This window comes from Saccoglossus kowalevskii, chromosome 2 (assembly GCF_978046115.1).
Source record: "Saccoglossus kowalevskii chromosome 2, keSacKowa6.1, whole genome shotgun sequence".
In the NCBI taxonomy this organism is placed as follows: domain Eukaryota; kingdom Metazoa; phylum Hemichordata; class Enteropneusta; family Harrimaniidae; genus Saccoglossus; species Saccoglossus kowalevskii.
This window is the reverse complement of record NC_140642.1, coordinates 39,794,773-39,808,358: the sequence shown is the minus strand read 5'-3', so window position 1 is coordinate 39,808,358 and position 13,586 is coordinate 39,794,773. Positions and strand designations below refer to the sequence as shown.

At 35.7% G+C, this 13,586-nt stretch overlaps 1 protein-coding gene across 1 annotated transcript in view; it reads left to right on the top strand.

Annotated features, from left to right (window-relative positions):
- Positions 1-13,586, top strand: part of LOC102801018 (uncharacterized) — a 29,815-nt gene that overhangs the window by 380 nt on the left and 15,849 nt on the right. The window contains exons 2-7 of the mRNA XM_006822838.3: positions 8,397-8,484; positions 8,728-8,946; positions 9,070-9,263; positions 9,374-9,432; positions 9,944-10,166; positions 10,615-10,743. Coding sequence (XP_006822901.1) covers positions 8,445-8,484; positions 8,728-8,946; positions 9,070-9,263; positions 9,374-9,432; positions 9,944-10,166; positions 10,615-10,743 — 864 coding nt within the window. The 5' untranslated portion in view covers positions 8,397-8,444. The remainder of the gene's footprint in view (positions 1-8,396; positions 8,485-8,727; positions 8,947-9,069; positions 9,264-9,373; positions 9,433-9,943; positions 10,167-10,614; positions 10,744-13,586) is intronic.

The following is a 13,586-nucleotide window of genomic DNA, read 5'->3' as shown; positions in this document are numbered from 1 at the left end:
AAGAACATGTCCATTAAAACAATAAACACCCTAAGAAAGAGAATCTTCAGACCCCGGTATATACCTGTCCCGCCATTAAGTGCGCATATTATGTCGTCCTGGGGTCGCTCTATTGTAAGAATGATAGTTTTGTGAATTGATAATATAATCACAATCTTAATGGCCTGCACGCAGTGTTCAGTGAGAACGTCAACAATTCTATGAAATCTAGGCACGTGTAGACGAGTTGTTGTTATGGTGACGCTGATCTGGGCGTAATGCACTATATGGCTTACCGTATATATACCGTGCTATACCTCGTCGATATATGATGCTTCCTTCTGAAATTTGATTAATTGAACAGTTAATATACTGGAATCAATTATATTATTTCATGTTATGTCAATTTGTAGGTTAAACCACGGTTACTAAAAAAGACGGTTAGGAAACGAATCATGTTCTTTTCTATGGATGCGTGTCGCGGGTAAACATTTGAAACAAAAGACGTACTAATCTGTGATAAATCATTAACATAAAATGTAGACAGGAAATCACGCAAATATGACGTCATTTTCCCCAGAGTTCATTGCAATCAACAACTGCACGCCATTTTATTGTCTCTGTCGATACTTTCAGTAATACTAAAGTGTAAGTTGTTACAGTGAATCCTGACAAAACCCGTCGCTCGGTTTAAACTCAAAACAAATTTGCCTGTCGTGTATGGCATTTTCGTTTCTAAATAACAAGATCGGCAGAAAACTGAAATAAAAAAACCAACAAAACATGATCAGAAAAAAAGACGTCAAAGAAACCATACAAGTGTTTATATTTCAGCCAGGCGAAAGTTTTAATGAGGAGCCATGATACCACGTATATTTTGTTGGAAATAAACAAAATATGCAATAATATAACTGAAATGACCCGCCCATGCTCTACAAAATGCATGTAAGCAGACCAAATATGCATCAACAGGCAGTTCCAATGAAATTAAGAACGGTTAAAAAGGGTTCGAAAAATTGATTTGGCGAAGAGACTGCTAGAAAGTTGTACCGACAGTTCAATGTGTTCAAAAATTGTAGCGTTGACTAAAACCACATTTAACGGCACGCTGAATATTGCAACATGAAAAATTTTCCAAAAAAACTGAAACAAGGACAGACAAGAACAATTAAACGGGCATTTTATGAAACTGGCGGAAAATGTTGAATACATTTTCAACAATTTCTACGGCGTCTACAAAAAAAGTGTTACGACTTTGAACAAAATGGCTGATACAGTGACGCGAAAGCAAAACGACAAAAATTACTCTAATAAGCCCCAAATCGCACACAACCTTCATAAGTACGCACAGTAGTATACTAAAAATTCATTTGGTAGTATTTTTTATAATATAATGTATTTTAAAATAGTGACTTAGGGGTTAGAATTTTTGTCACGAAATGTACGTGTGGTTCTTCATAGAGCTTGTTCACTAAACGTGGATATTCTATCGAAAACGAGCTTAAAATTTCAAATTTGCGGAACATCAAGTGATCGACACAAAAATGAAACAAAATGGTGGACCTTGAAATCTCAAGCAATAGAGGGCACAGCGCGACACGCATCCTTGAGGGATTAGGCAGATTCACACCTTTTAACAATAACGTTTCCTAACCGTCTCTTTTAGTAACCGTGGTTAAACTACACACGTGTGCATTGGAATAGCTAATACTAATACCGTATAATTAAAACAATACTCCCTCAAGTACTATATTTTAAGAAATTACCTTGTCGACACTGTTCAATACATACAATACCACCCGTTGAATGGTTGCAACAAATTCATATTATTATATATTTTATGTAGCTGGGAAATTACCGTCTTGGAAAAATTCTGAAACAATGAAATATCAATATATTATTTATTTAGATCGTCATAGTATCCCATCGCCCTCAGTTATATGGACGGTATAGATCATTTCCATGTTTGTGTCTGTTGACGGCGAAGCGTGGTTGCCTTCGAAAAGACCGTGACGGCACATGCACATCCAGCGATTATTAAGACATTTACCGAAATGTTTGAATGCCAGAAAGCAGTATGAGAAACTGCCGTATTTGTGAAGAAGTCCCAGTTAAGTCGCTATGTTACATTGTTCATGCTACGTTTGCAGTGAACGGGGTCGATTGCCTTATCAACGAAATATGCAGTCATTATATAATCGCAGTGGTTTGTGGGTAATGGTTAGCTAGAACATATGACGCATGTGAAGCAATGTTTGTTATGCAGATGAGTCGACTCTGATGTTATTACTTTCACTTTGTTATTTTTCATTTCTTGTGATGTGATGTTTGTCTGAATCGTCATTAAATAAGAACACATCCATTAAAAACAATAAACACCCTAAGAAAGAGAATGTTCAGACCCCGGTTTATACCTGTCCCGCCAATAAGTGTGCATATTGTGTCGTCCAGGGGTCGCTCCATAGTAAGAACGATAGTTTTGTGAATTGACAATACAATCACAATTTTAATGGCCTGCTCGCAGTGTCCAGTGAGAACGTCACCAATTCTACAAAATCTAGGCACGTGTAAACGAGTTAGTTGTTGTTATGGTGACGCTGATCTGGGTGTAGTGCACTATATGCATACCATATACATACCGTGCCATACCTTGTCGATGTCAATGTGTTATATCTGTTTTGGACGAACATGTCGGACACTTACAGAAATATTTCTGAATAATACAACTCTTCAACGTGAACATGGCGCTGTATGTATTAATGCAAGGGTGAACTAGAGTGTTGGATTCTGTGTAATAGCCATGGTTAGCTAGAAATTGTGACTCAGATGGATTAAAACAAGCCGGAAGTTAAACGGGCTTGACAACGCTTTACGAGGATGTTGAAATCGGTATAGTTTCAGATTTACTAATGTATGTTCCCATCGCATTTGAAAACCGTGAATACTCGGTCCCTACAAGTTTTGGCAAGAACGAACCGAAGAAATCACACAGTATTGATATTGATGGGTATTTTCACGTGCCATGTTTGTAATAGCAGTCGATCATACGGTAGATACGCAATGCCCCCATTCAGATTCAGAAATTAGATATAAACTTGTCTTAACATTTTGGAGCGAGGACGTTCCTAAAACCCATGTCAATATGATGGCGCTTCTTACTTGATGGGCCGCGAACTATGCCGATTTTCCGTTGTAGTATATTATGACAATTTCTTCCATAAGCATTCGGGAAAAAAACATACAATTTGACACGGGTACATTTTTTTTATTGACTCTCGGTTACGAAGCACACAATGGGAGTCTTTACAGTTACCCTGTCTGTCTATGTGTGTGGATGTGTGCGTGTGTGTGTCCGTTCCACGGATTTCTCAAGAACCGTATTTTGGTTTTTAATAAAACTTGGCGTGTAGATGCTCTGGGCTAATGCGCAGATTTGAATAGGTTTTGGTTGAAATCCATGCATATTAATTACCTGATTTGCATGAAAATTAGCCAATTTTTAGCTGTTCATTGACTGTTATCTACCACTGATATCTAAAGAGCCATTCATTAGATTTTGATGAAATTTGGTACATAGATGCTCTGGACTAATGCACAGATGTGATTAGTTTTGGGTAAAAATCCATGCATATAATTAACCTAATTTGCATAATGATTTGTCAATTTTCGGCTTTTCCACTGATATCTCAGGTACTAATCATCACATTTCAATGAAACTTACATAGATACATAGGACGATGAACAGACATATATGTGAAATATTAATCACATAATTTGCATAATTAATCAATTTTCAGCTTTTGATATTTCAAGTACTATTACTTCATTACTTTTCAATGAAACTTGGTACAATCCAAAAACCTGATTAGTTTTGGATTAAAATCAGTGCATGTTAATCACCTAATTTGCATAATTAGCCAATTTTCAGCTTTCACCGATGTACTAATTATTCCATTTCAATGAAACTTGGTACATTGATGCTCCAGAACAATGCACAGACCCACTCAGTTTTGAATTAAAATCAGATCATATTAATTACCTAATTTGTATAATAAATCATAATTTTTGGTTGTTATCACATTTCAATAAAACTTCGTACATTGATGTTCTGTGACAGTACTTATCTTAAGGTAGAGATGCAGTTTACCTGACAGGTATTTTAATTAGTTAATTAGGAAACCAAGATGACCTCCCTTGTCCACAAAACTATATATTTTTGGAAAGCTTATTGTATGAATTTAAAAATTGTGTTAGTATTTTGAAGATAAACACATTGTCAAGCTATTTTAAAGTTCTGGGATGTGCACTAAAAAGAAGCCGAGATATTTGCTAATTTGCATAACAATTCACTCAGTAAGAAGTTTGCTAATGCTCATAATTAAAATGGCTGTTCCAAATTTAAATGTATTATCGTTTTGTTAAAAGTTAAATATAGTGTATATTATGGAGATCCCGTCATTTCTTTTTCACCATGTTTCTTTTTTATTATTTATGTACAGCCTTGCTAAATCTTGCTAAGCATTCAAAAGAGAGAATGTTTGCACCTGTTATCTATATTTTAAAATCGTTTTTTGAGTATGTTCCACTATTCACAATTCTAAAAAAATTAACAGTCTATAGCTAAGACTGTTTGGATAATAAAAAGCAAAAAAAAAAAAAATTCACTCCCAAGTGCCCACGAACCTGCATCTCTACCTTAATTCAATGAATACATATGTACTGTAACACAATGTGTTGATCAAATTAGTTTTAGGTTTATACACATATATAATAATTACTTAACTTATTGTAATGAAACTTTGTACATGTGCGCCCTGAAACAATATACAGACCTAAATCTATGCAAAAAATTGCTTAGTTTTTTTATAATAATTCATTTGGTTCATTGAGGTGATCTACAGACATGATTAGTTTAATATTGATAAACATTCATATGGATTATCTATTATTAGACCATTTCTGATATCTAAAAAAATCAGATTTAAATTGAATTCATCTCAGAGGTGCTCTGGAATAAATTGGATGAAAATCAAATGTATTTTTTGTATGTATTATAAATTTTGATAATGTGAATTTTTCATGTTGTGAATCTCAAATAGCAGACAAAAAATAGTTGCCAAGCTCCTCGTTTGAAAGCAAATTTTGAATTAATTTTAATGTGTCTCCAACACTCTCAGCACAGGGGAGTTCTTTCTAAGCTGAACAATTATTGGATGAATCAACACGAGCTACCCACATATATGCATAAATAAAACAATTGGATGAATGCATATTCATATTGAAACAAATTATGATAAAGGGAATAATATTATACAACAGAGGGCAAGGTTATCGGAGTTCAACTATGTTTGTCATTTGTAGAATAATGGAATTTGTGACGGACACCATTTCTTGCTAAAATACTACATGAATAACTGTTATCAAGTACAAATGTCTGAAACTCATTGTATCACACACTTACTGGACGAGAATATTGCACCTTCCATAACAGTTCCACCATTTTGTAGTTCATTCAAGTGACTTTGAATTTATCAAAAATGAACCGTATTTCTAGGTATAATAATAGACTTAGACTTGCATACAGTCTCTTGTTTAAAACAATAAAGAGACTGTATGCAAATCTGTAATATACTGTAAACACAATAATTATTCAGTGGTTTTTAATTTCGATATTTTTATAAAATAACAGAACTCACTGTTTCCCTACCAAGTTTGTGAACTTAAAACCTGGTGAAAATTGATCAAAACATCAATACAGTGAAAATAAATTATTTTACAATACGTCTCTCATTTGCACATCATCCTTTTTTGGCTTTTGGTATTAGCATTATCGAACAAGATACTATATATAAAGTGTATGATTGATTGGTTCTCTATTTGTACACATCCGAAAATAGAGATGTTATCGTAACGCCGTACCCCAAACAGTACTAGTAATTCAAATTTAAAATTAAGAATAGCTTGACAAGTTGTTCTGCGTTAGTTTATCGCCGGTAAACGTCTAAATGTTCACTACTCCGTATAGTTGTATTGACTCGCGTGTGCGAAGCACACAATGGGAGTCTTTGCAGTTACCCTGTCTGTATGTGTGTGTGTGCATGTGTGTGTGCATGTGTGTCTGTCCGTTCGTACCACTGATATCCACAGACATGATTAGTTTAATGTTGATAAACATGCGTATTGATTATCTATTATTAGCACATCTAAAAAAAAACAGGTTTAAATTGAATTCACCGGAGAGGTGCTCTGGAATAAATTAGACTAAAAACCATGGAATCAAATGTATTTTCTGTATGTATTATACATTTTGATAATGTGAATGATTTTTTTTTCATGTTATTCATCTCAAATGGCAGACAAAAATTAGTTGCCAAGCTTCTTGCTTGAAAGACAAATCATAAATTTTGTATTAATTTGAATATGTCTCCAATACTCTCAGCACACGGGAGTTCTTTCTAAGCTTTCTTTGATTCAAGCTAAAATTAACAGAATTTAGCGTGGCTACCCAGTCAAAATATAGCATGTTATTTCTTTTGTACAGCAGGTTGATTAATACTTTTTTGTTTGTAACAGACTGTAGTAGAGGTATAACTCGACGGCGCGAGGTATCAGTGATACGTGTTTTCATTCTAAGCAATTTTACAATTTATAACTTTATCGCTACCCTCACTACTGATGACTACATTCATCCCACAATCAATTTGTCTAAATACATTTTCCACGATGTAAATACGAAATGCTGGTGACCGGGCAAACAAGAGGGCGACTTGCTATTTTGAATGAAAATGATGTTATTTCTGAATGTGGAGCAGAGTTTCGCTGTGTGTGTTGTTGGATTTTCTTTTGGTGACACAGCCGTCAATGACAAGGCTTGATGTGAATAAAATATCGCAGAATATTATACCACCTAGCTCTATCATTCAAATTGATTCATGCATTTCTGAAAAATATTTTTTTCACTATTAACCTCTCTATGAACGACTTTATATTTACGTCTGCGCTTGCGCAGAGGTTATGATTGATATACACCTGTTTGTTGACCGCGGCTTTGCCTCTGTTGAAATTCTCACTTCGTGCTGACTGATTTGTATATCAGGGCCAGGGATAGCATTTTCATATTATTACCGAATAACGAATATATATGGGACCCCTCATAAGTGCACGTTCAGCGACCTGCTGCCGCTGACAGTATCATCACACGTTGTTGAGTTCACAAAATGTGGCTAAATTAGATTAAGTATGACTATCGGATCAATATTTAGCATTACCTCAGTAAATTAGAACAAAATGTGAACATGTTGAAAGCTCGAATGCTGGAAATTCTCTCCGAATGACTCCGACATATGTAACAATGTAAGACCTGCTTATCGCAATTGAGAGGGCCACCCACAGAACTCACATTGGATAGGGGGTTCTTTCACTGCTAGTATGGGGTAGACAAGACAATAGTACTGGAAATGAAATACACATACACCAAAATATCGAGTTAGAGCTCCTGGCTTTAATACCTCTCAAAATAATTACAAGACATAAAGCACAGAAAAATATAATGAATAAAGTCACTAAAATAGGGGATTGCTTAGGGAAGTGTGCATTGGTGATAACTCACAGTTCCAGGATGTATTAATGGACGACAGTCAATGGCTTCTGCAACACAACAACGAAGAAATACAGGAGTCTTGCTTGCAGAGGAACGCTGGTATTCTGGAGGGCACCTCTGAAAGCAGGAGATCGCAGAGCAGTTCATACAAGTCTCACAGAATGATGGTTGTAGCCTGTAATATCGTATCGTAGCAGAACACACTGGAAAGCAAGTTGAAGTGACAAACACCAAGTTGAAATGATCGACCCAAACTGTCTTTAGTCTGTCCAATTTATAGGCAGTGACGCCACCTGGGTTTCCACATAAGCCAATCAGAATGTGATCTTGCTTGGAGCTGTGTCACGTAGGCAACTCAGTAGAGCATAAACATCCTTTGTTATTCAAATAACACCACACCTGGTAGATTCCAATTCTCCCTCTAAAGTTGTAAACACCCTTTGTTATGTAAATTACAAGCACACCTGTTACAACCCACTGTCCTTCCAGAGTTGAAAACAAGTATGACCTGTCAATCACCGTTATGACAGTTATCACAATGCACAACGTTTCTTCCCATGATTCCATGCAAACTTCCATTTGCAGGGTTTGGGGGTAATATGACAAAAACATGAAATAAAGGATGCTGACACGATAAATGCAGTTAATGAAAACTACGACCCCTTTGGAAAAAATCGTACTTATTATAATAATTGGATTGCATAGTTTTGTTATGCCGACCGTCACTGATTATACCAAATGTGTCGACAATGTCGCATTTTTAGAAAACTAATTCTTCCATAAAAATGTTTTTATCGGTTACATTTGTTTGTTACAGCCTTGTATAAATCGACTGAAACTTTACAACGACGGAAATAGAAGGAAGATGACAGATTCTGATGATCACGCTCTACTCATCGCAGAAGGTAGTTTTATATCCATTATTGTTGTCAAAAACAATGGTCAATGTTACTCAATTTAATTGCTACACATCTGCGAATGCAATATATATCCATCAAATTGATCTAATGTACATTTTTAATATTATCGGTGATATCGTGATAATATTTAAATTATTAGACAAATCATTCGTGCAGTGTATATTCATATATATATGTTACTTTTATAGTATTGTACTTTTTCTAACAATTGCTTTAATTTTAATTAAGAAACACGTCCACTTAAGATCGACTATGTTCTACACTATAACACATTGGAATCAGTTTCCATGAATGAACCTCGTATGCTAGATAACTTGAATCCGGACCAGTGTACTGTTAATGAACTCACGGATATTATACGTGAAAAAGAGAACGAACATGACCTAGGCGTGCAGTTATATACTGCTGAAGGTGTTCCTCTTACTGGAGATATTTTTTTCAATAGATGTAAGTATATTGTAGGCTTGGACTCAATCAATATTCACTCAATTTCCACTAGCCCATTTTTGTAACTATAACTTTTCATAATAGTAAGGAGCAATATAGTTATTATGTTGTATATTAATAAAGGGACTCTGAGAAAAAGAAGAATCGAATCGGGGTCTATGTTGTTTGTTATTTTTCATTCCGGTGGATCAGAGAATATACGTATTCCAACTGATGAGAAACTGGACCATGCCATAGGATCTGCTGTTCTGAACGTGCATATAATGCTCGGCGGTGACCATGAGATTCGCGCGGAATTAGGAATTGACACTATTAGGGTATGTATAATTTGTTGGGTTTCATTATTAACAACGCACATATTGTATGGCGATGTGGCGAATGTGAATTATATATATAATTATATATATTTTCTTAACATTTGTTACAGACACTGAAACGAAAGATATATGATGCAACAGAGATTGAGACGAGTTGTCAAAAACTAAGGTTTATTACATCCTTTTTTTTTTCACGCAAGAACATAATGCTCTCGAATACAACATGTTCGATATTTTTAAAGAGCACCTGCCAGCATTTATGATTGGAATTCATATTAAAGAAAACACACATTGACATATATTATGTATATTATGTAGCATCCTAATAAAAAACCCTTTATAGCATATCGTTTTTTTATTCGTAAATAGAATGAAATAAAGTAAAATTGATTATTATATGCCTGTCACCGTACCGCCATAAGTTACAGCGTGCCGTAATTTTGTGGTGTTTTACGGGGTATTTTCATCCTACCAAATTAGGAAATGCGAATTCCAAATATGGAATGATCACGCGCGTAAGCGTCCTCTAATAATAAAAACAAACATGGCTGCCACCGGAGTTTTACCGGACTCCACACAAAGAAGTTCGTTGATTCTGTTCTAAACATTTTGAAATTCGGCATTGGTGTATCCTTGGAAGGAAAAGATGTATAATAATAATAATTTATTATTAATTACAGACTTGAGAGCATAGAGGACGGATCAATTCAAGAAGAATGGGAAATCGATAATACGCTAGAAGAGAACGGTATATGTGATAGTGATTCCATCGTTGTGGTTTTGGCGTCTGGTATATATAAAGAATATGGATCGAAAAATGCGAAATGTGGAGCAGACATAGAACCTTTCACACAACAAACTGAGACTGGATTGGCGGCTTTTTATTCAGTGCTATACGTGGTGGTGAGTCACACAAATTGGCATTTTTTCATTAAAAGAACCCCCTAACTCTCGGTTCACGTTCTACACAGTATGACAAGAGATGTAGATTTGTATTGGTTTGTTATTCCCTATGCATATATCTATGTTGGTTTGTTTACGCCACTGCGAAAACTGGCGTTTTGATGTGGAGCACATGTACAACTAGCACCTTCAGTTGTGTTTAGAAATTACATTAAATAACTAAAACCCGAGTAGAACTAAAGCCATACTGTCACGTGGTGTAGGTTGTTCAGTCGATTAAAATCTTCACAAATAATGAACATATGAAAAATCTCTGTATTATTAGGGCTGACCCCGGCATAGGAAAGGACTCAGTCTTGTATAATAAAGTATTATTTTTAACCCAGACTAACATTAATTCTTGTATGTATATATTACAACAACATTTATTCTTATCTCGTGTATGCAGGTCAATTATGTTGACGAAGAAGATGCAGATAATATTGTGGAGTTTGTGAGGCAGCTTTCAGGGTGTCCTCCGTTGGCAGCCGCTCTAGGAACTTACTTCCATCATAGAAATATGGTATATCCAGAAAAGGTTAGTAACCTAGTCCCTTGTTGGCGATCCGCCCCGCTAGGATTGCAATTCAAATCATTTGTGTGTGTGTGTGTGTGTGTGTGTGTGTGTGTGTGTGTGTGTGTGTGTGTGTGTGTGTGTGTGTGTGTGTGTGTGTGTGTGTGTGTGTGTGTGCGCACGTATGCGTAATTTTCTGTGTCTTCACGTATTAACTCTGCTGTGATTTATTTGGCTCGACCGATTTGTTTCAAATTTGGCAAGCATCACACACCTCCACTCTAGTGAGGTGGTAAAATCTGGAAAAAAAATGTTGGAGTAAAAACCTCGGACTTATCTCATTCTACTTAACTTGAGTGTAAGTTACTAATGTTGTTTTAATATTCTTTTCATACCGGGGAATTTGACCTCAATGTTGGGCCTTTTAACACTTCTGTGGTTTTTGGGGCGAATTTCGTTTATACTTGGCAGGCAGGTCACACCTGCATTCTCGAAAGGTGGACAAATCTACATTGCATGAGGCAAATTGGATGAACGCAGCCCGTAATTTGTTATAATGAACACAATGAAAACAAAATTATAAAGCCCTATCTGAGAGATATGCTGGACAACATCGTTGACCAATATATAAATAGTCGTGACAAATGCAGTGAATTTTGAAGGTATAAAACCAATCAAGGATATGAACTACTTACTCCGTCAATTTATTTCCTGGTTCTGTAGTTTATATAAACATGCCGCAAACTACGTCTACGCATTTAATATAAGTCACTCTCCTAGCATTTTTCACGACAGGAAAATCGCGTTTTACTAATACGAGATGAGAACAATTTCAGCTGTATTTGGAACTCGCTAGATGGCCACAGCGGCAGGAACATTTCAAAGAAAAATTACGTGAAAAGTACTATAACTGTCGACAGTCTGAGAGTGCATGGGGTAGGGTATCAATGTAGTGTAATAGACGCGGTCAATGAATAATTATTATGAGGCCAACTTGCGTGAATATAATAATAACAGCGAAAGACACGTGAAGTGACTTCTGAATGCTCTTTGCAAACTTCGTATATTGGGCTGCGGTTTTAATTATAAATTGGCGTTAGCTTCACGTTCATGTCCTACCATGGCTACACCCGAATACATATCGCCAATCAGCCTACTAGCTAGTTATTATATTGATTACGCTGCAACAAATAGAAGATGAAGCACATACAAATATATTGTACATTATTGCATTATATCATTTTATGTAATATATGCAAACCAGAACGATTAAATTACAAAAGTGCTACATTGCATTAGGTTACATAGTACAATAATTATTATAGTATAAATATCATACCAAATCGATATTGAAATTCATATTTTTTAAAGGGAAACTTCAATTTCAAGAACACAATATAACATACTCAACACAAATTATTGGACCTCAAGGCAAAAAAATGATTTTTTTTATATACGATTCTGCAAATTAGTATCTATTAAATTCAACAACGAATAACAATGAGTGAACCCGAACGCAGTGTTTTTAATTTTATTCCTTTAAATTCAAAGGTTAATACATTTCAAATAAAACGCAATGCTGATTATATTCTAGTAAGGTCCGGGACGGCGAGAGTGCAGATGGCAGGTAAGATAGGGTGGGATAACTGATGACGGAAATCGACGCGTGTTGAACCACCACCTACTGCCACCACCTAATAAAATATAATGCAAGGTTGGATCATTACATTAATGTATGCAGACGGGGGATTCACCTTATATGGTGTAATAACCTGAACTGGCAAAATTGAAACAATATTTTACATTAGAATATTAAGTCTCTGGGACCATGTGGTAATCAGTTTGTTAGTAAGCCAACTGATAAGAGTTGGCGGTGGTTGTTTGGAGTACGAACTTGGCAGAGAGGCAGTTTTTACCTTGTCCATATCATCAAAGATGGAAAGGAAAGGTACTAGTATATTAAGGGAACATTCCGTCCGGCGTTGTCGTTGTTGTTGTCGTCGTCGCTAATAATTGTTATTGTGTGCGCAATAACTTTAACTAATTCTATTCCAAACTTTATCAAACTTGGTCACCTTATTCATCAGTATATAGTCTTTCCTTAGTATGAACGACTGGTGATACACATTTTCTGTTATCTTGCATGTTTTATGAATCTATTCACGTGTCAGGGAAGGATTGAGACTGTAAACGGGGGTGGTGTGAACCGGAGATCTTTATTCGGAGTCGTGACATCAGATAAGTACAACAGTTGTATCTGGGCGTTGGCCCAACGGCCAATCCCAGAGAGCAAATAAGTGGACCAGGTCCGGTGTATCTCCTTGAGTCTATGTCTGTGTCTTACTAAGGCTAAAGTAACATGTCTTTTTATAAGCTAAATCACGTGATTGAACACCTTTTATGATAGGATAGTGATTCAATACACCCGCATAAGTTTCCCGAAATACATTGAATAAAATAATTGAATAAAAATACAAAAGTGATTTTAGCACCTCCACATCGTGGGTAAATTTGTCGCAGGTGATAATGTTTTACGAATTATACTGTTATAAGTGGTGTCATACACTGTCAGCTGCCCATATAATACATACTTGCTAAAAGCGACACGGATATTGTTTCAGAATTCACGCTTGTAGATAGCAATGTGAAGATACGCTTGCCATTGTTTCAATACAAGCGCCACCCGTGGGAATTCTGACCAAGTCCATGATGGGTGTCCGTACGAGCGATATGACACACGTCTAAATGCAGCAGTTTTTTCTGTTAATACTAAAATATCTGAATTCCTTTGAATAAAGCTGGAAATAATGTTCCTTAAAATAACTAAACAAATTAGGTACCAATGTTATTGTAAGATATTTACATCA